Genomic DNA, 22956 nt, shown 5'->3' with positions numbered 1-22956 from the left:
ATTACAGAAAGGTTATCTGTTGGCTGCATCCATATTGCCCAGGGAAAAGAAAAGCATACTTCCTTGCCTCGTACTAAAATATAAGAGGCTTAATCTAAGCAAAAATATGTAATCTTCAAATTGTGTGCATGGGTTACAATCATTAGAACAGCTTAGGTTGGAAGGGACTTCAACAATTATCCAGTTCCACATACTCCCTGCCATGGGCAGGGCTGCACCCCACCAGCTCAGGCTGCCCAGTGCCCCATCAAACCTGACCTTGAATGCTTCCAGGGATGGGGCATCCACAGTTTCTATGCGGCACCTTCCAAGTAAAAAAATTCTAACATCTAACCTAAATCTTCCCTCTTTTAGTTTAAAGCCATTCCCTCTTCTCCTATCTCTACAAGACTGTGTATAAAGTTAGTCCACCCCTCCTGCTGGAAAGCTTCCTTCAAGTATTGGAAGGCTGCACTGAGGTCCCCTCTGGAGCCTTCTCTTCTCCAAGCTGAGCAAGCCCAGCTCCCTCAGTCCTTCCTTGTAAGAGAGGTGCTCCAGCACTCTGATCACCTTTGCAGCCCTCCTCTGGATCACTCTAACAACTTCATGTCTTTCCCGTGCTGGGAGCCTCAGGCTTGGATGCCATAATGCAGATGGGACCTCAAGAGGGCAGAGCAGAGGGGGACAATCCCGTCCCCCACCGGCCACCTCTCTTTCAATGCATCCCAGAATGCAGTTGGCCTTCTGGGCTGCAGGCACACAAAGATGGCTCATGCACAGCTTTTCATTCACTAGGACTCTCAAGACCTTCTCTGCAGGATTACTTTCTAAATTCAAAACCACGGTATAAAAGGTGTACAGTCAGTTAATGCTAAAGAGAACACAAGGAATTACAATTCCATTTTTACAATATGGAGTATGTTTCAGTTCAACAAATCCTTAATAAACATTCAAGCCCTCTGAAGTATCCATGGGTCTGATTAACTTCAGAAATTAAATCCAGCACAGCACTTTAAAACAATTATCTTTAAGAGGAAAACTCAGCGTAAACCTTTCAGCCATATACTCAGTAAACTTCCAGGACTATCATTCAAACATCCTCTCCCAAGTCTGAGAAACAGCTTGCACAGACTGAGCCTACTATGTGGATGTTTGGCACATTTATTTGCCTTATAGCTTCCTACTCAGTCTCACCCTATTTAATATTTATAACTTGATTAACACAATTCCCAAGTTCCCTTAGTTTACTAGCTGTACAGGCAGTATGCCTTAGAAATACAACAAGATTTATCCCAGTCCCCCTTCAAATTTCATTCAGTCTCTCATACTCCCTAAGCAACCCATGACTGATTCCACGCAAGTTTTTGGCCCTTAAATATTTCCAGGGACAGTACTATTGTTCATAAAGGTTACAAGACTTTCCTAGCTGTACAGTGTGATATAAGGAAATTGAGAGAAGTGCCAGGATGAGTGGCTTTACATGACATGGTCACTATGGATTAGATACTAGTGAAAAAGCTGTGCCTGGCAGAACCAAGCACAAGTGAAAGCAGCTCTGTAGAAAAAAAAAGAAGAGCAAACAAGGCAGCACAGATTTTAGCACAATTCTTCAAGTGGAAAGACTGAGAAGGCTTGGAAAGAGAATGCTAGTGTTGAAAGTGCGGGTAAAACTGAAGCAGAGACAATGTAAATGTCAGACCACTTGCATGCTATTTGGAGAGAAGGTTCCTGGAGATGTAAGAATGTGCCTGGCAGAGAAGACTTAGAAAACAAAAGCTACTCCCCCCAAAAGATCAAAGAATAAAGAAAGAAAAATAGTAAGAAATATTATACAGCCTTCTAATCTTATACAAATCTTTTAGTGTTGAGAGGAAACAGCAAGTGCTTCAGAGATCCTCCTGCAAAGCCTCAGAACATTTGCTGGAACAATCACAGTACACAACAGCATGAGCTATCAAGTGAACACCCACAGGAAAAATGCACTGGAAATTTTTCAAAAGTCTGGACAGAAGACTGAAAGTTAAGCACAGACCTTTAGAGCCTGGGAAGCATCTGATTTCCCCTTTCCTCATAAAGAAGAAAACTAAAAGGATAGAGATAAATAGCCTTCTGCAAAGTGCGTCTAAAATCCCTGTGTTAAACCATACCCACTCAGCTGACTGGCTTCTATAGTATCACTTGCACTCTCCAGTCTTTTCATAGAATCACAGAACAGTTTGAAGGGACCTCAAGGACAACCAAGTTCCAACCCCGCTGCCACATGCAGGGCCACCAACCTCCACATCTAATACTAGACCAGGCTGCCCAGTGCATTCTTTCCCATTTCTTACTCAGATTATTTTTCATTTCACAGGAGGCAGGAAAGAAGTAGAGAGAATTCCACATCAATAATTTACATGTCAAAATGTAGCAAATACACCATAATTTCCTGAATAGCCTCTTCAAATACACAATTACTATTAGTTTTGGCTACTAAAAACTACTTTAAAAACTATATATATTGTTTAAATTGACATTGAACAAAAACTAAAAAATTGGTTAGCATTTTTTTGGTGGAATTCCTATGCTTCAAGGTTCTTTGCCTATACAGAGTTCATAAATCATACTTAAAGCCACTCCAGGCTAAATCTACAACCTCAAGGAACAACATGCAATCCCATTCTCCTTTCTCTCTTCCAAAGGCTGCTTAGTTAATCTTAAAAAATTCCTCTAGCTTCCCTGAATTTATCTGAAACTTTGGGACATAGAAAGAAAATTTTCTTATAACTGATGAGGAAAAAAAAACAAAACAACATTAATTGCTTTATGGGCTCTCCAACTCCCTACAAGACTATGCAAGGAAAAGTACTGGAAGCCAGATATGGTGATTAAAACAACGATTTTAAAAAAGCCCCATCACTGTGCCACCAATAATTGAGCTGACCTACAAACTGACACGGCAGTAAAGGCATAATTAGCAACTTAGTTTGGTTATTCTATCAGATCCCCCCCAGGCACAAACATTTTCACATCTAATAGGAGAAAGTCATAATCAGGCAGATTTTATTTACATTTTTATTACGTACTCATTTCCTAAACATTACTTATTTGTAAAGGAGTCACTTTAAAAATTCATATCAAATCAGTTATAAAAAAGTAACCCAAAATGAAAAACAAGAGGCAGCCTATTCACACAGCAAGACATTCCATTAAAAAAATGAATCTAAATTCAATGACAAAGTTATCTTGAAAGAAAACCAAAATATTCAAGATTTACCTTCCCATTCTGTTGGAAAGTCACCCATCTCGTACTGATATGCTTGCCGATTTACTGCTTCTACAAACCTTCTTTCAGGTTTAATTTGCCCTACAGCAAAAAAGAGAAAAAGAAAAAAGAAACAGTTATATACAAATGCATATATATATACACACACACACATACAATATTTAAAATACTAATTATAGTATTGTTTTGAAAGACCTCTTAATCACACAAATGTAGTAATGTCTGGAAGATAAAAAAGGAAGGATTTAAATAGTGAGAAAATGATTATCACCAAGATATCTATTTGAGATGCTATCTATTTCAGTAACTTCATCATAAATTTATATGTTATGTTGCCCACGTGGAATATTAATGGCCCAAACTGTCTACCTCATTGTACCTCCAAAACTAACACTCCTTTTGAAAACACTTCACTGAGGCCCCATAAATCAAACCTGCATTTCCCTTCATTCCCTTTGCTGGCAAGGGTCCGGAAACTTGAAAATGCTATAGAGGCAAAAAAATCAGCACAGACTTCACTGGTGAGCTCATTGGTGGCAATGGCTCTGGGCACATGAGCCTTTCCACATGCTTAACAGCTAACTATTTACTGCATTAAAAAATGAAAAACATAAAGATCACTCTGATAGGAAATATTCAATACATCAAAAGAGGAGCCATTGTGGAGAAGCTGCATCTACCACCCACTCAGATTCTGCAACAGTCAGAAACGAAAAACTGAGGCTTGACTGGTGATACAGAACACAGCAGATGCATTGTCTGAGGAATACACAGTGTTTATTTAAGCTTTTAAAAATATATTTAAAATATTTTAATCACTGCAGTCTTCACTTATTGAAGTCCCAAAATCTTTTAAATCTAGTAGATAATACAAAATATGTAAAATTTCTCCATTCTTCACAGAGAAAAGACTTAATTCCCCAGCCTCCTTCTGCCAGGCCCATGTGGCTGTTATGATTTGACATCCTGCAGAAATACTGAAATAAATATCCACCTAAAATATTTTTTTCATACTGAAAGACAGTCGTTGCAATTTACTCATCTCTGCATACTAGTGCTCACTGTTAAGTACTTAGCTCAGCAAAACAGTAAGAACTTCCACAGATATTGCTGATCCTGTATGAGTCTAGGAATTAACACTCTTCTTCATTACTGTAAAGTCACCACTTTATACTGCAAACACAGTACCACTTAAACAACTGTCCAGTATTTGAGTTCCACACAGAGATACAAGAACACAGTGATTAAACACCAGCAAACGTAAAGGAGTTTGTTTTTCCACTCCTAACACAAACTGTGATTGATGCTGGCAGTGAGAATTCATTGCACTGTAACGCGCGGTCAGATTGAATAGGATCATTCAAGGCTTCAGAATACTTGCAATATATGACAGAACGATCAAAGAAAAGATTATCAAAGCAGTTTCAATGCATTTGTAGGTGTTGGTGCCATATCTTGGGATTGTCCTCTAGATGTTAATCCCAGTCCCACAAGATGACTTGTATATACCAATTCTGTAACTTTATTATTGTTTTTAATACTAAGGACAATGTGGTTATTGGTCACAGCCAACACGTTCATGAAGGCCAGGTCCTGTTAAACTAACTTAATTTCCTTTTACAACAAGGTCATCCATCTAGTTGACCAAGGGACACCAACTGATGCTATTTTCTTGGATTTCAGTATGGCTTTTGTCCTTCTGGACAAAATGTCCAGCATACAGCTAGACAGAAACATAATGTAATGGCTATATGAGGGTGGCAGTAAGTCACTAGCAGGGTTTCCCAGAGCTCCATTTTAGGGTCAGCCCTCTTTAATGCTTATGTATACCACTTGGACGTAGGACTAGAATGTGTTTTGAGCAAGTTTGCTGACTACGAAATTAGGAGGAGCTGCTGACTCCATCAAGGGTGGAGAGGTTTTGTAGAGAGATCTAGACAAATGAAAGATCTGAACAATCATCAGCTGCATGAAGTTTAACAAGAGTAAATGCTGGATTAGGGGCAAACCTAACTATACATATAGCCTGGGGGATGAGACACTGGAGAGCATCTTCAATGAAAGAGATTTGTGGGTCTTGGTTAAGAGCAAGCTGAACATCAATTAACAGTGTGCCCAGAACACCAGGAAGGCCAGCAGTTCAGGTTGTGCTTCCAGGAAGAGTTTCCTAACCAGATGGTGAAACGGCACTAGAACAGGCTCTATAGGGCAGTGCTCACAGCACCAAAATGTTAGTGCTCAGGAAGCATTTGCATGATGCTCACAGATACATGGTCTGGTTATTTTAGTAGTAGTGTAGAGTCAGAAGATTAGTCCAGCCTTATGGGTTCCTTCTTACTCAGGACATTCTATGATTCTAATATGTGATTACACATATTATATCAATTCCTAGGTCAGAGAAAAGGTTGAAACCATATTGCTTCTTATCTTTGATGTTTATTCTATTGAAGCAAAAACAAACAAATAAAAACAAACAAACAAAAAACAACCACCCACAAAATATCCAAAAGATGGAAAAAAACCCACAAAAACAACACACTATTATCAAAGAAAGGCAGCTGTTGAGCAGTAAGAAATCTCTGCCTCTGCTAAACAGAGTATTTTGTCAGAGCATTTAGGGCTGAATGGATTGTAAACCAAATGAGGATACTTGTTCTGAGACATGACAAATTTCTTTCAAGCAGCTAGATTAAAACCACTCCTAAATAAAACGTGAGATAAGCAAAACAGAGTTCTCTGGATCCAGATGTTCTACAGCATCTTCTTTAGAGTCAAAAAGGTGAAGAAATACAAAACAAAACAAAAAGTAATAAAGAAAACACCATCCCAAATCACAGCCCTAGCCCAAGTTGGAAACTAAGCCCAAATTGCATGTTTCCACCGCATTGTAACATCACATTCTAAGTCTGCAGGGGCTTTCTGCTTGAGTACGTCTGCAACATCTAAACAGAATGTATCACTCAACAGGCACACCTTGAGTAAGAGCCCAGAGCAGCACAGAAACCATCAATAGGCATGGTAAACTCCGCAGAAAGAGAACTAGAAGGCGTAATTTGAAGCGTGAATAACCATACTTAACATTTGGTGTAACTACTTTACATTAATGTCCTGAAAGCTGAAGAATCAGCAAAGGAGCAATTCTGATGCTGATGATTCTTCATTCTTAAATAAATGGTCAAGAGCTGTAGATAGCATAATATCTGCTCTAACAGAAGTGTCCGGACATTAAAATTTGTCTAGAAATGTCTCATCATTTTATTCACCTGACTGTCAAACAGCTTATGGTGAAAGAGAAGACTCACAGTTCCTATGCATGCTCGCAGTCTCCAAAGAGCTTGACAAACAGTAAATGTTGCAGCAACTGCAGAGAAAGTACTTGGGACTTCAGACTGAAAATTCTCTAGGAAAGAAACCTGCTTTGATGCTCATTTCAGACTTCACGCAAGCACATGCAGGCCATCCTCTGCTTTTTGGTCATTGCAAGACATTCAAACTGGTCGAATGGGTACCAGAATGATGCTCTTCTCTCTAACATTAAATAAAGCCAGTTTAAGCATCATTTCTGGAATAGCTGGTGGATGTCTTGTGCTCTGGCATGTAGAAGCTTATTCCCAACTGTTCTTTCAGTTTGTTTTGGTCTATCAGATTCAAGAAATTGTTTTCTACCAATTACTGCCAAAATGTGAAAAGAATCCAGGAACAAAGTACCAAATATTTTCTGTAATTGCATGAAAACCTATTTAAAACAGGGATTTAGCATGTATAAAAGGGAATTTAGCAAGTAGATATGAAATGGTACAATCACTTGTATTTCATAAATAAAAACAATGCATGAAGATAAACAAAACGGCCGTCATGCAGGGAATAGAAATGGGCAAGTGACAGCAAGGGTATGAATTGTAAATGAAATGAAAAGAAAGTTACAGCTGTGGAGAACACCAATTAAACAATACAACCCCACAAAGCAGTGTTACATTCTGGTTTGAATGATTAATTATGTTTCAATTATACATCATTCACAAACTCTCATTTGCCGTTTCTTTTTTTCTTTTACAGTATAAATCAAATTACTACAGCCAGCTGCACTAAAGGAGCTAATGCTATTATTTTTTTTAAATAAATTTTAATAAATTTTACAAAAGGATTTCAGGTTTGAGATTGGCCAAGAACATTTAGTCATATACAAGGACTGAATAGAATTATGGCTAATACTGTGCACTGTACTTTGAAGATCAGAGAATACCAGTATGCTATCTTGTTTGCTTTTCTCTGCAGAGCATAGAGAAGTAAAAATAAGAGCACAACTTCTGAAGTAAAGGGCAAGAATTTTATGTTATTCATTCTGTCATGAAAGTTGTGAAATTAAACTTCACAGCTGTGCTTGCACTATTTGGTACAGCCTGAGACAGAACATTTGAGAGCAAAAGAAAGGCATCAATAAAGTCCAATGTCCAGAGACAGGAAAACAAAACAAAGATGCAGATACATCAACATCCCACAAAAAATAAACTCCCACTATGGTTCAGTTGCTCATTGCCACCTGCAAAGCAATTACACAACTCTCAGCAGCATCTCAGCTAGATGTGAATAGAGTTCCTAACATTTAAGACATGAGACACAGTTAGACTCCATCTAAGCATGCCAATGTGGCTCTAAAGTTGGTGGTGTGGTCTATAATCTGCTTTAACAGCCCGAGTACCATCTAAGTGGCTCTATCTGCAAACACTAATGTCAACTTGAGACACACTGAATGTGATTATTCTGTTAAAAAAATATATATACGTCTCTCTGCCCATCTAGTAGGTGAAGTAACATTATTTGGGTATTCTCACATGCTTCAAATAACAAAATAAATGCTTATAGAAGCTTAGTTACTGATGTTGTTCAGGTTAGGAGTATCATTTTGGTACCTTTTTTTTTTTATGAGATCAAATAATACTTCCTAAAAAGTACAATTTCTTAGTGGACTAAGACTCATAACACAGAATCCGTCAAAAGCTTTATAAAAATATATATGTTTGAATTAACTCTTGCTTTATACTGCTAACTACTTTTTAACCTCTGCTTCAGAAGTTTGTGTCTTTATGCTTGACTGTCCCCATTACACTCATTACTGAATGTGTTTTCCAATAATAGACTTTGGTCAGGTCAAAAGTGGTGCAAGCAGTGAAGAAAGAAGAAAACTTTCACAAAAAAACAACATATTGCAACAATGTCTCATTCTCCTTCAGAACTATTTGGAACACTGAAAGAAAGGAGTGGAAGAGGGAAAACTAGCTGAAAACCAAATGAGTCAAATGAGTCAACCCAGGAATTCATCTCCTCCAGTTTGGGAGTTTCCATGGTCACCTGGCATTTCAGCAAAACAAACGTGCACAAAAGAACCACCATGCATGACCACCAGTCCCCTCTGGTCAGTTTTTCTACTTCCCCAGTTTGACTCACTCAATAAATTTTGGGGTAACTAGCAGAGGTCCATGAGCTTTATATTCATGCAAATTTTATACTCACATAGCTTCTAAAAACCTTTTTGGAAGTGTTTGACAGTTCAGGACTATTCAGGTACTTTTCAAAGATTTCTATGTTCCTAAACTGCATTTTAATTTTCACAAGTAAGACTAAAAATACAGTTGTGTTACTATACTTTCCTAACTTAATCCCTAAAATGTAAACTCATAGAAATAATGACGTTCACAGAGATTCTTATTACTGCAAAGTTATCAAATTAATCTCATTAGAATTCCAGCACACTCCTTTCTGATTCAAGAATCTATGGTATGTGATCCTCATGCTTATATACTGAGATGTCACACAAACTCTTTTATTCGTCTCAACATGCTAAGAAATGTCTCAACATGCTAAGAAGCTGTACTGATGTTACAGCTGCACACGACCTGTGCTTCATCATACTAAAGCACAATTCTGCAATGAAATGAGAAACCATGCAGCTCCTAAGGAAACCAAGTGAAAAAGTAGTTTCAACTAGTTGCAGTCTCTCAAAGATGCTGATCATTATGACAGTGTTTCTACTAAAGAGGAGGTATTACAACATTTAAAAATTTTCCCCACTCATCTGCTTCAACGGAAGCACAAAGGGAAAGCCCGACACAAAAATTCATTTCCAGAAGATACATCTGTTCAATTATATTACGACATTTGTCTTGACATCCTTTCTTATAATTGTTTTGACAACCTCAACTTGTTTTTGTAAATGCATTTAAATGCATTAAAAATCCTTTTTAAATGACCAACATAATGGAACTTCTTACTCAAAAACAAAATTCAGGTCTTGCATAGCCGCTCATACATCTGTGTGTGTGCCTATGAATGCGATGGAGCAAATGCATGTTGAAGAGATGAGATTTCCACCCCTAAGAGAGATGATCTACTTTTGCACATTTTGTTATCATTCATTCTCAACTCTGGGATTTCACTGCAAAATCAAATTACCTATATGATACCTTCTGTAATTACCAGTAAGAGTCTTATTTTTCCAGTTAAGGATACTTTTGATTTTTAGCAGAAATTTACATGCCATACAGATTAGTAAATGTACGTTTTAGTATCAATATTTAGTTCAAATCAATTAAACTGAGATATCATTTCCTTCTGGCTGCCTGTATTTTTCTTTAGTCCCAGTGAGTGTAGGACCTTATTACAAGTAATTTGCTACCATAAGGCTAAGGAAAAAAATGCTACCCTCACAATTTTTGTCATTTTTCCCTCACTTCCCCTGCAGGCTGCTACTGTTGATGGCCTTTATGGAAATCAAAATTCTATCAGTAGCTGCAAATTTCATGAGACGTCCATCTTCATGCTGAATTTCCAACTGAGTGTCAAAACAATCTGTGGGTTTCTTCCTGATGAAGCATACTTTGAATTGTAAATTTCTGCAATTCTCTCATGTTAGAATTTGAGCTGCACTAAAACAGAGCTAACCTAGATACAGAGCCTAGAAGCTTGAGACAGATCATTTTTCTCCTCATTCTCACTGTCACTGAAAGGGTTAAATAGCCCATGGAAAATGGCTTGTTTAAAAAACCTTTTATATATAAAAAAAATCGAATCTCTTCCTCTATTCCTTTTAGTTATAACATAAAATAGGAAGGCCTTCTGTATATTCCAAAGGCTTCTTCATTTTGGACTATTTTGCATTGATAAAAAGAAAAAATAAATCAGAAATTGGCTGCAGTAAGACTTAACACAATTTCCCATAGTGTCAAAATTATCAAATATTCAAGGAGGAAGAATTCACTTTGCAGCAAAAGGTTGTTTCTTCTAAATTCTCACATTAACTGCTGAGGGAAAAAGGAAAACACATAAGTAAATATCTAAGACTGAAGCTGTTAGCATAATTTTGAACAGTTTTCCTTTAATGCTGTAAAACAAAATAAGATTTCCTATTCTAATACTGCAGTTCAAAAAGCACACACAGCCTACCCATTGTAAAATAGCAACCCAAGTATTCTTCTGCTTTAAAAGAATACCTGTTTCTCTCTTCTGTAGACATTACCACAAAATATCTAAAACAATGCTACTTTGCCAGTTTGCAAGCAGACTAAATAAAGTTATTACATACCCTTCTCATTTCCTTTTCATATAAAGGAATACCATTCCAGTGAGAAACTCCTTAATAAAAACAACGTATGCATTTATTTGCTAAGCACTACCTGCCTTGTATTTCTTTTCTCCTCTCCTGGGATGAATGCATGTGCTGAGGCCAGCGGCTGGGAGGAAATATTAAACTGTATATCACCAACACTAGAAACTATGATTTTGCTTCAGATGTTTCAACAAACAGAACTATCTCCCAAAACAAAGGCCTGTTATTCAGTTCACACAAGAATTTAATGGGGCACCTGCTTTTGTGTACACAAAATTTAAAGGTTATTTTTAGAACAAGGAAAACAAGCTAAAAGTGAGCAGCTACAGAATAATTCCCTTGCTGAAGACTGTTAACGAGGTTTTAGCACTTTTTTCCAACTGAAGCATTAATTTGGTGAAGCTTCCCTTGCACGTGTCAGGTGACCTTCACTACATTCTCTTACATGAACTGGATTGACTGGTGACTTGAATATACTTCCAAACTGAGGAAACTAGCTGATCCTTACAACTTCTGTAAATGGTTTCCTAACCATAACCACGATTTGTTGAATTTAAAAAACCAACCAACCAGCCAAATAAAAAAAAACAAAAACAAAAACAAACAACCGAACAACAGCAACAAATGAAACAGTGAGAGAACTGTTCTGTCAAAAAGCAGGTTTATTTCAATAACTAGCCCAAGGTAAGAAAGCTGGGAAGGGGCCACATACTAGTTAGGGGCAAAATGAGCAGACCAGTAGGGCAACTTACTCACAGTAGAGACTACTTAGGCTTTCTTTTACACCATGCTCATTAAACTGGTCCACATAAACTTGTTATTAGAACACAAATTCCATTACCAGCTTGACAAAAAAATAATAAAAACATCCCTAAATATTATTTCAGTAGATCTCTTTTTGCTTCATGGAATCACAACATCCAAGACCAAATACTGCTCAGATTTTATTTTGATTTCACAGTCAAATATTTATTAGTGTTACCAGTAAGACAAAAGCACACCTTAATCTCTTCTTTAATGCCAGTCATTTGGCATAGTGAAGCAGATGTTCAGTCACAGGTCTCAGCACTTGAGTTACAGATTCTGTCTCGTAGAGCAGATAGTAAAAATGACAATTACTGAATGCAATTACTGAATTATAATAGCTTTCATTCTAACAGTTTCTGGAATATTGCACTATTTCATTACATTTATCTAAGGAGGTTGCCAGAAAGAACAGGAGGTATAACGAGAAAATCTGTGTATATTTGACAAAGTATCTGCAGAAACACCACCAACAGTACTTACTACAATATTTACAAAGCACAGGCACCAGGAATCCATTCTAAGCATGTTTATCCATCGTGATTTGCCATTTTTTGATCAGTCAGCTTAAATTTAGTTTTATCTTACATAATTCAGAAAGTAGTACACAGATACATTTCATACATGCAATTCTGGAATATCACACAACGTTCCTAAAAATCAAGGCCATCGCAGGCTAAATAAAATGCTTTCATACACTGAGGGTTTGGAAATAGGCAATCTTTAAGGTCCATTCCAACCCAAGACATTCCATGATTATATGATTACAATTAAACGAGTTAAATAACCTAGTAATATAGACATAGATGAAAATACTCAAGCTTAAATGCTTAACACAAGGTAACAATTTTAAAATATCAATATTTTCAATAGGGATACAAATACGAAGCCAGCAAATGACTCTGTCACTGTCAGAATCAAAAACAAACAACATCTCACCATATGCAAGTAGAATCCTCTCCTTCCCTCGCTTCTTTTGAGGTAACTTTGAATCACAGAACCACCAAGTTAGGAAAAGGTTTCTAAGATCATCCAGTCCATCTGCCCACTCACCACCACTGACCTATCTTCCTTCGTACCACGTCTGCGTGTTTCTTTAATGCCTTCAAGGACAGTAACTCAACCGGCTCTTTAGGCAGCCTGTTCTAGCACCCGACCACTCTTCTGGAGATCAAATCTTCCCCAGCATCCAACCTGAACCTCCCCTGGTGCAACTTGAGACCATTCCCTCTCATCCCATCACTAGTTAAGCAGGAGCAGAGGCTGACCTCCACCGCGCTACAACCTCCTTTCAGGTAGTAAACTTTTATAGTAAATGCTAATATTTGTCGATAGTATGCCTTAACTGTATTCTAGTTCTCTCCACTAAGACATTGCTTCCAAATGTATAAGTCAGTGTAGCTGTTCCCCTTCACTCACTTTTCTGGACTACACATTTTTTCTAAATCTAAAACAGCATCTGAAAGCTTCTGAAGCATTAGGCACCATCTACAGGTCTTTTTGAAAGTAACACACACCTTTGAAACTTCTGGTCATCCTACTGCCAACTGCTGATAGGCTTATTTAGTCATAACTTAAAAGTTTTTATTCCTATTCTGAATGCAATGTGTTACCATTCCTCATTACTGAGAGGTCTCTATGTTTGTACTTACTTAGTCTGTCTCATAATTATTTTCTCCATTCAACTCCTTAGCACCATCAAACATCTTTTAGGTGTACTATCCAAATACCTCCCAATACTGATATGCAGGAAACTATTTTGTTGTCTGCCAGATGTACATTGTTTGTTAGAGCTCTAACGTTTCTCATATGAAAAAAACAAAAGCAAAAACAATATTCTTATGAGCTGTTTCTGCATTTAAAATATTTTGCAGTCTCACATTTTCTAACATTCTAACATTCTGTATGCAGAATCAAGGCTAACAAATAAAGCAGTATTCAGTAAGTCACAAGCTCTGGCCTTAGAATAGAAAGTTTTCTTAATTCATACAAATGTAACTTCCATCATCTGTGAGCTTCTTCAGCATGGCAGAATGAATGCGGCTGGAAGTTTCTTGGGAAGCTATCCTGATGTAAGGAGTATATAAAACTATTCAGCAGTATGCATGTACAAATGAGCAGATTATTTGTAAAAGGATAAAATGCCACTGCTACTTGTGAACTGTCACTAATAGAGACGTTTCTATACTCTTCATACTCGGAGAGTGCGAGGAGGAAGGAAGGAGAAAGTCTACTGAATACTGCATACACATCATAACTTTCCTTACTGAGAGAGTTACTGCATGGTTGAAAAAAATATGGAAAAACAACAACAACCTGTCCCAAATTATAATATAGAATTATTTCTTTTCAGTCAGAACTGTACCAAGAGATGCCAGGAAGCGTGCAAGGAAACAAGCAAGAAAGTCAACAGATCATGCTGTCAATTTTAGACATTATAATGTTTTTCAGAGATAAAAATATTTTATATGATAATCAAACAGATGGAAATTCTCATTTTTTAACTAGACTGACACTTCAGATTAAAATGAGAGCTACTCCCATTCAAGAAACAGATATGCCATTCCCAAAACAGTGAAGTCAATTTTGCAGAGACTAAACTGATATTATTATATCCCATTATATCTTTATGAAATTTACTTACAATTGAATTTTTGAACTTACAATTGAATGTTTAAAAAACAACAGGCATTAATGCACAGTAGAATAATGTGAGAAAAAATAATAGTTCCTTCTTTGGGTATGGGTAGGAACATCTCTGCAGGGTTAAGGCTCTCCATAATCTCTACTGCAAGTACAGTTCTGTTCTCTTCCTCTCTGATTAGACTGCTTGAAATGGCAGTTATAAATGGACTGAACCCTAAATACCTATCGCTGCCCAACATTTAAGCTACCATTGAAAAGTACTTTTCATGCTCTCTAAAATGCTTATTTTTAACTAAAATCATTACAAAAGAAAACCTGATCCAAGTCTTTATCTTCTGTTACCTATTTCCAATGTACAATTAGTCTTCCATGACACATACTAAAATACGTCAACAATACTGCACTCAAAACAGGCAAACAGAAACATCACAGATCTTTCTTGCTATGGTTACATTTCTCTCTCTTGTGAACTTCATTGACTTCCAGTTTTTTCTGCTGCGTCAGCATTCTGAACTGCAAGATGAGCTAGAGAGCACCAGTGCCAACTAAACAGGATCTGTTGGAATTGTTCCAACAGCTGCTATCAGAAATACGTAACTCCAAGCCTGTAGCATTGCCTGGAGTTGTGACTAAAGTGCAGGACCCAGCACTTTGTCTTGCACTTAGTATTTGGTGGAGTGAGAAACAAAAAAAGCTCTCTGCAGATTATGAAAACACAATAAGGAAGAAAAAAATATTTGAGATTTCCAGCACCATTAATACTCCAAGGAAGATATACAGGTACCATCACAGGGCTGGCAGAAACAATGAGCAGAAATCATCACTCCATCTGCATTGCATGGAGCAATATCAGTGTAACAGCACAGATGTCTATAATCCACCTAGCAGCCTGTATAAATCCACACCTGATCAATACAGAACAAATGACCTGGCAACTGTAATTTTAGCATTATGTAATGCCTAACAGTATTTTCTCTAAACACTTCAGTAAATCTATTCTGCCTACGCAGCCAGGAAACCAGTCTGTGAAGCTATGCCTTCTTTCAGGCCTTGCCCTCCAATTGAGGAATAACAAAAACATTTCAAAGTAAAGAAAGCAAGAATTATTTCCTTTCCACACCCAACTAGAAAGAGGGCTTGAATTTGTACTGTATAGATCAACACAGAACAAAGCATCGCACAGAACTGCCTTTAGACTCCACTGTGCTCCAATTATAATAATGAATTTAATTTCTTCTAGTTCACATGATTCAATTACAATTAATTCCCCAAATACCTTTAGTAAGCTGCGTTAGTACTTCAAGTTATGCCATCCCTTACCACTACAGAAAGATTTCTTTCACTAACTCTTTTCACCAAGGATAATGCTTCTACAATGATCCAAGAACAAACGAGGAAGGGAACACAATCCCTTTCAGCACCAAAGAGGCCAGAACATGATTTTAATCAACAGCTGCTTTATTTCAACTATCAGAGGTAATGTAGCTTTGTGAAAGCATTTCTGTAACATGTTTAAAGATAAGCAAGCAAGCTGTAAAAATTTTCTACAAGCCAGAGACTACTGAAAGCATTCCAGCTGCAGAGCAACTATATGAGTGTTTGAAAGAAGAGACTGAAATGGTCGATTAACACATATTTAAACATTTTAACATTCCAAACTTTTAAGCCAGAGCAATTCCAGTTAACTTTTTCAAGTTGTGTATGATTTTTTTTAAGTGTTTTGAGAAGAAAAAAAGCATTCAGAATAACAGTTTTTCCATCTGAACAGACTGATAAACTCAACCAAGGAAAAAATATAAGTCACTAATAATTCTATTCACCACCGTTTGATTAATTCTTCCCGTTATCAGAGTGGTGCAAGGTGGAAAGTAAATTCGGTTAAGTGCAATTGTAGGCTCCAAATGATCTTTGTGATATGGTGCACAATTCACTGCACTTTGATTTTCCATGCAGTGGGCCTCCAGACAGAACCTAGATCATTCTTCAGAAGTATCTTTAGGACAGTATCTTAGATATCTGCATCTTCCCTCAAGTAGTACAATATGCAGTTTTGTTCCTTCCTCATCCCTCCCCCAAAAGTATACTGGTTGCAATAGGATGATTTCTGTGTAAACTAGTAATATTAACAGCTATGAAACCATGTGACAAAATTCAATCCAGAGTTTTTGTAAACTCTTCTAAAGATCACACGATATTCATATCATGCATACATTACATATTTTAACAATTTTCAAATGCATTACTACAAGACATTCTGATAACTATTCTTCAAACAATAGCTTACTACGTATTTGCACATACACTCAACAAAGCTTAGAGACAAACTTGGCCAGACAGCCAAATGCAGAGCCATCACTCAGGAGGGAGTTCAGGACATGTTGCTGGTGAAGCTCTTTCCCTTCCTGTAGAGTAGATGCAACTGGCTACAAGATGCATCTGTGACCTATGCTTGTTCCTTATTTAAGCTGCCTGCTCACCATCTGGTAGGATAATAAAGCAAAATGCTAAATACATAATAGCCAGGACACAGACTAGGTAAGAGTAATGGATTGCGCTGTTGCACCTTGGAACAACAGAAACCAGACAACTACTCATAACTGACAGATGCCTATATTCCTCCTTTAGAGCACAGTCAGTCACACCTTGAAATGCTATGGTTCTAAAAAATCTAGAAGTCAATTTGATCTCGAAACAGACAGCCTCCTTCCACAACTCAAGAAAGCCCTGTCTGGGAGCCATCCAAGAGGAGCTTCTCAGAAGCATTACCTTATCACTGCACAGACCACGCAGACTTACAGTACGCCTGAGGGGAAGGAAGTAGAGTATTAGTAGAGGTTCCACTGACATTACAGAACCTCTTAAAATCTTCAGATTGGCAATCTTCTCTCTTGGTGGGATGTTTAAAATAACTTCTTCCATATGTTTAATATATGCCAAAAATCTGTGACTCCAACAAATCATACCATATCTTCCTACCAATCTACATTTTGTTCTAATATGAAACAAAAATCAGAATCTCACATCTAATCCTATAAAAGCCAATGAGTTAAATTAGCTCAGCTTGCAAGTGCCACAGCTAGCTTGAACCTGGGACACAGGGTAAGGAACGAACAAGATCTCTCCCTTTCAGCTGTAGAAAGCTATAATGCAAATAGCTGAGCCAATCCCACTTCATCATCTTCAGGTTCACTAGAGATCCTGGCTCCAATTTTCTGGAATTTATCCAATACTACTACATACCTGGGTCAGACTCAAAATTAGAAAGTGTCCATTTTCCAGCTTCGGCTCAGAAACTGCTTACAGGATGTGTCTTTTACCAGAGACGACAGAAATTTCACAAAAACAGCTGATTTCATAAACTATCACATTCCCAATTAACTACTGCAAGAACAATCTAGGAAATCACAGTACATGACACTGAAGTAATATCACGATTTGTTTAATAAAATGAATTGCTGTTGGTCCTGTATTCGTGTTTCTCAAATCAGGAATGAAACGTTCTTTTTTTAAATGATGAAATATCCACATTACAATACCAAATATATTTTAATAACAAAAACAGGTATTTATATTTCATCTGAAGTAATTCTTACCTAGACACAGAACTGACACTACACTGAATTTTTAAAACATTATCTCAGAGAGATGAGACAATAACCACAACTTATTTCTAGAACTACTGCTTTGACTCCTTCGTAATCATCACTACAAGAGGGTCAATTCAGAATTTGGCTTTGTGCAGTAAGATAGCCATTTTCAATGCTTTTACAAATATGAGCAAAGAAAAAAAAATGAGTACCTTGCAAATCTCCACTTTCATAGATAGGCAAAAATGAACAGTGCAGCCCTGATTCTTTAGAATTATTGTAATTATCCAAAGTGAATGTGGACTAGCAAGCAGTTCAGCTAGCATTTGAGCTAGAACTGCTACTCAAAGTAGCAAACCCGTCTCATTCTCACACTTGCTGTTTTTTGCTCCCTTACGCTGAGGTACTGTACAGTCTGTGCCATCGTCCACAGCAGGTGACGACTCCTCCTCCCGAAAGGAAGTGTCCTGGTTAGACAAAAGAAGGACCCAGTATGAGCCTGCACAAGCATCTGCAGCAAGAGTGGGAGAAGACAGGATAAAAAGGCAAGCATGAGCAGCCCCATGAAGGACCATTCCAGTTCAGTTTTATTTGACAAATACTTTTTTTCTGCTAGCTCTGTTTGGAGATTTAATGTACCATGGAAATAAACTTGGATTTTTAATTCTTTTTTATTAGTATAGGTAACTAGTTTCTCACAAAACCACTACATTTGTCTTCGGAAATTTCAGAATTCAGCATTTCTATTATATTGCTCAAATCAACTATTTATAATTCGTGTTTATAATTTAAACCCCAATACATGCCACATGTATTAAATTAAATACATACAGAACCTCTCTTTCAGTAACTATCTCACAAGAATGGTGAAAAGAACGGTAAAGTTTTGCAAGACAGCAGAAGCTTTGTCAAGGACTTAAAAAGAACCCATGTATTTGAGAAAAAATGTCCCAAGTTGGTTTTTGTTGTTGTTGTTGTTGCTGTTGTTTTTTGTTTTTTTTTAAATCTGATGCAGTAAAAGAGATAACACATGAGGGGTTGACTCTAATCAAGCCCTTGTTCATTAACTAATATTTCCTAACTACAAATAGAGAGATATGTGTTACTTCCACTTAAAAAGGTCTTATTACTGTAACTGAAATACTCATAGTTCCACAATCTGACATTATTAACACCAGGACAAACTTTTTTTGTTTTCTAAATCTTGTAGAATATTAGCTCATTTGAAGTTTAAAGTATTTTCTAAATTGTGTTGCTTTCCCCCCCACACACACTGCTCCTGTAAGCTGTACCTTCCCAACACCTTGTTTCTTAAAAAAAAAATTCCTGACATTTGCTCAAATGAGCAAAAAAGGTATCTCTTTAATACCTTGCTGCTCGACACATTTGTTTGAACACAGTTCTACATAAGCCACAGATTTTGCCACTCAATCCTATTCCTGTCCAGTTCCTAATCTAATTTGGTACTTTAAAAGTCCACACACACACACAAAAAAACAAACACAAAAAGCTTATTTCACAAAGCAGAAATCAAACCTAACTCCTTACCACCTTTGCCATTCTTCAGAAGAAACTAAGAAGGTTGCAGTGGCCCACAGAGTAGTACGCCAGCCTTCCTCAGCTCCTTTTATTTCACTTCCCCTTTACTGCAGCTCCTCAACTGCACTCTTGTTCTAGTTTTTGCCCCTTTTTATTATACCTATTACTTTTTAAAAATAATACTATAGCCTATTTACTTTTTAAGTGTTTTAATGTTTCTCCTAATCTTACTTACACTAATAAGCAGCTATCTACCAAAAAAGAATATGCCAAATAAACTACCAGAAAGAGTGGGCATCAAAAATTTTGATGAGACAATCAAAACTAACAAAGCATTTGGATGATAATTATAATCTTGATTACTCAAACTCATACAATTGAGTAGAAATTTCTTAAACAGAGATGCTAGTAAAACATTTCCTATAGTAGCTAGATACATTTCAAATCTCTGCTGTACATTACACTTGTTCTGCAGCTTACTAATATAATTCCAAACCCTAGACCTCCGTACAGATCCTGTTTACTGCACATTCATATTTCTGCAGTGATTAAGTTCCAAGGATGAAATGTGGGCAGGGCTGCTAATGGTTTCAAAGGAAAGGAACAAAAGCCATCAGACAGATGCTTTTTCCTGCCACTTTGGACTCACAACAGGCCCACCTGTACTAAGCTACAATGGAATAATGTATTGGTGAGTCATACTGCTTTTAATCATATGGTTAGGAAAAGAAAGCGCAAGCAAGTCAGCACAAGTACCCTACAGTTATTTTAACACTTAGAAAAGATACACCTAGACAAACACACTTGCAACAGCCATCAAAATGACTGCACTGAAACATGTTCTTTGCAGCTACCAAAAGGACTGTTGTTTACAATCCTGCAGGTGGCTGCTAATTAAGGCAACGTGATTGTTAAAACCATCTCAGATTGTACCAGTTATTGAAAACATCTTTACATGTACAAAAAGAAACAGAAAAAGGTAGTAGAAATATATTTTAACTTCCTGTGTGTTCATTTCTTGTTTTTGGCGGAGGGAGGGAGGGAGGGAGGGAGGGAGGGAGGGAGGGAGGGAGGGAGGGAGGGAGGGAGGGAGGGAGGGAGGAAGGAAGGAAGGAAGGAAGGAAGGAAGGAAGGAAGGAAGGAAGGAAGGAAGGAAGGAAGGAAGGAAGGAAGGAAGGAAGGAAGGAAGGAAGGAAGGAAGGAAGGAAGGAAGGAAGGAAGGAAGGAAGGAAGGAAGGAAGGAAGGAAGGAAGGAAGGGAGGAAGGAAGGGAGGAAGGAAGGGAGGAAGGAAGGGAGGAAGGGAGGAAGGGAGGGAGGAAGGGAGGGAGGGAGGAAGGGAGGGAGGGAGGAAGGGAGGGAGGAAGGAAGGGAGGAAGGAAGGGAGGAAGGAAGGGAGGAAGGAAGGAAGGAAGGAAGGAAGGAAGGAAGGAAGGAAGGAAGGAAGGAAGGAAGGAAGGAAGGAAGGAAGGAAGGAAGGAAGGAAGGAAGACCAGGCAAAAGTAACAGACACAGAGCATGAGTGAATACAGGCTCTCAAATCAAAGCCTGAATAATTAAAAGTAACAAATGTGCAGCGTGTAAAGCTTAACGCTGGCAGGCAAGATTAGCATGGTCAGCATCTTTGTATATCAGTATCAGTGTACACACCAAAGATCAACAAGCAAGTTACTGCACATACACATTCTCACTTCTTGCTCTTTGTGGTTTTCAAGTTGGTGAGCTGAACATACCATGCGTGTTGTCAACTCACTGCTGGCAGCTGCAGGAAAAAAACATATCACTGCACCCGAACACTGTTCTTCAAATATTAATGTTTTTACAATCTGCAGTAAGCTCTTTGCAGTGTAACTGCTTTGCTACATAACATACCAGACATACTGAAAAGCTAGTTTGTCATTCCAGAATTACTCTCCTTAAAGCTGGTAGTCTTCAATGCAAGTTTAATTTCTGTACACATACACATACAGTTATTTTAGAGCTCAGCTTCCCTTAGTCTCAAAGGAAAGCTCTATTTCATGAGTCCTGATTAGGAGTTGTTTCTGAAACTATGTTGCCACCATCTGGACAAACTGAACCTGTCATCTGTTACTGGATGTTACACCATAAAAACTCCCAGAGGAGAAAACACCTTCTCAGTGCTTTCATTTTAATATTCTAAATAATTAATTCTCTCAACATTTGGTAACAAAGTCATTAATCCAAATTCGAATGCTGAGGGTTTTTTTACCTGAAAATTAGATGTCTCTAACTAAAACATGTATAAAAGCTATCCACCAATGCTTACAAAGTCCAATTTGAACTTCTTTTTTTAATATGCACCAATAATCTGTATAGTGATCTACAATGTTTTATAATCACTTTATACATGCTTCATACCATCAGGATCTGTTTCTGCTTCTTCCTTGGGTTTCATTTTTGTTAGCAAGAAAGGTAATTGCCAAATGGAAAGTGTTAGCTTTAACCTCAGAAGATAAGCTTCAGAAAGGAGATGTTTTCCTTCCATAAGGCGTTACAAGAACGCTTCAATCTAGTCTTCAGCAAATCATATTTCAGATACTATGGTATTTTACAGCAAATTTTGAAAGATAGTAGAAATTCTGCTCTACACTTCCGATACACAGGAAGGTAACAGACTATATAAAATAGATGAATCAGAATTCCTCCAATCCCAATGGAATTATATTTTTTATTCACTAAAAAAATGTATACATTTCTATCAAAGTCAAGACAAGCTACACAGTTCCCATAATTGAGTAATTACAATCTTCTTAAACAGATTCTCCCTTATTTGCACATTTCTGGCTTTTCATAATAAACTATATCCCAGATAAAGATCTTTTATGTGAATGTAAGCAAGTATTCCACATGAAAAGGTTTCCCACAGAAATTTGCCACTTCTGCCTCACAGTACTGACAAGAATACTGAGAAACAAGTCTTACATACCAGCTTCTATCTTAAAGCTCAGATCATATCACAGGCTCAGGCAACACATGTCCCTTAATGCAAAGTTTATGTAACACATACAGACTTAGATACGGAATATTTCATGTCTTTCTGCTACTCCTGGTAAGCTGCAACTCCAAGCCGAGTCTAACCTTGGTTGGTTGTTTCATACAGGGAAATGCTTTAAGCTTTTAAACTCATCTCTTGTTGTTAAATGACTCTTCTAACTCCCACATGCCAGTACTGCACGGATTGCTCATTTCAAACGAGTCTTTTTAACTAACGACAGTACAAATTAAGAAAATGAAGAGTTTAAATCTAGGTTGTCTGAAAAAGTCTTTAGAAAAGATAAAAAGTACAAAACTGACCTAAAGCATTCAGTGACTTGTAGCAAGATACACAGCAAGAAAAACTACATTGATATATCTGGGCTGTTTAGAAAAATGTTTGTCTGTGATACTGAAATGAGCCATTAATCCACTACCCATCTGTCCACACCCATCTTCTATCACATCCAACTGACGACTGAAGAGTTATCTTAGATTTAATGAACTATGCTGAATGTTTGTCTCATAACAAGCAAATAGC

At 37.4% G+C, this 22956-nt stretch overlaps 1 protein-coding gene across 3 annotated transcripts in view; it reads right to left on the bottom strand.

Moving 5' to 3' along the window:
* NDUFAF2 (NADH:ubiquinone oxidoreductase complex assembly factor 2) overlaps positions 1-22956 on the bottom strand; it is a 53757-nt gene that overhangs the window by 27230 nt on the left and 3571 nt on the right. The window contains exons 2-3 of one of the 3 annotated variants that reach the window (XM_048931474.1): positions 18282-18351; positions 3236-3325 (exon numbers count right to left, since the gene is read on the bottom strand). In XM_048931474.1, coding sequence (XP_048787431.1) covers positions 3236-3325; positions 18282-18351 — 160 coding nt within the window. Of the gene's footprint in view, positions 1-3235; positions 3326-10918; positions 10966-18281; positions 18352-22956 lie in introns of those variants that run through there. The other 2 variants (XM_048931475.1, XM_048931472.1) reach the window with 2 other exon arrangements.

The sequence above is a fragment of the Lagopus muta genome, chromosome Z, assembly GCF_023343835.1.
Source record: "Lagopus muta isolate bLagMut1 chromosome Z, bLagMut1 primary, whole genome shotgun sequence".
NCBI classification, from domain to species: domain Eukaryota; kingdom Metazoa; phylum Chordata; class Aves; order Galliformes; family Phasianidae; genus Lagopus; species Lagopus muta.
Note: the sequence above shows the minus strand (reverse complement) of the source record. Positions and strands in the feature narration are given on the sequence as shown.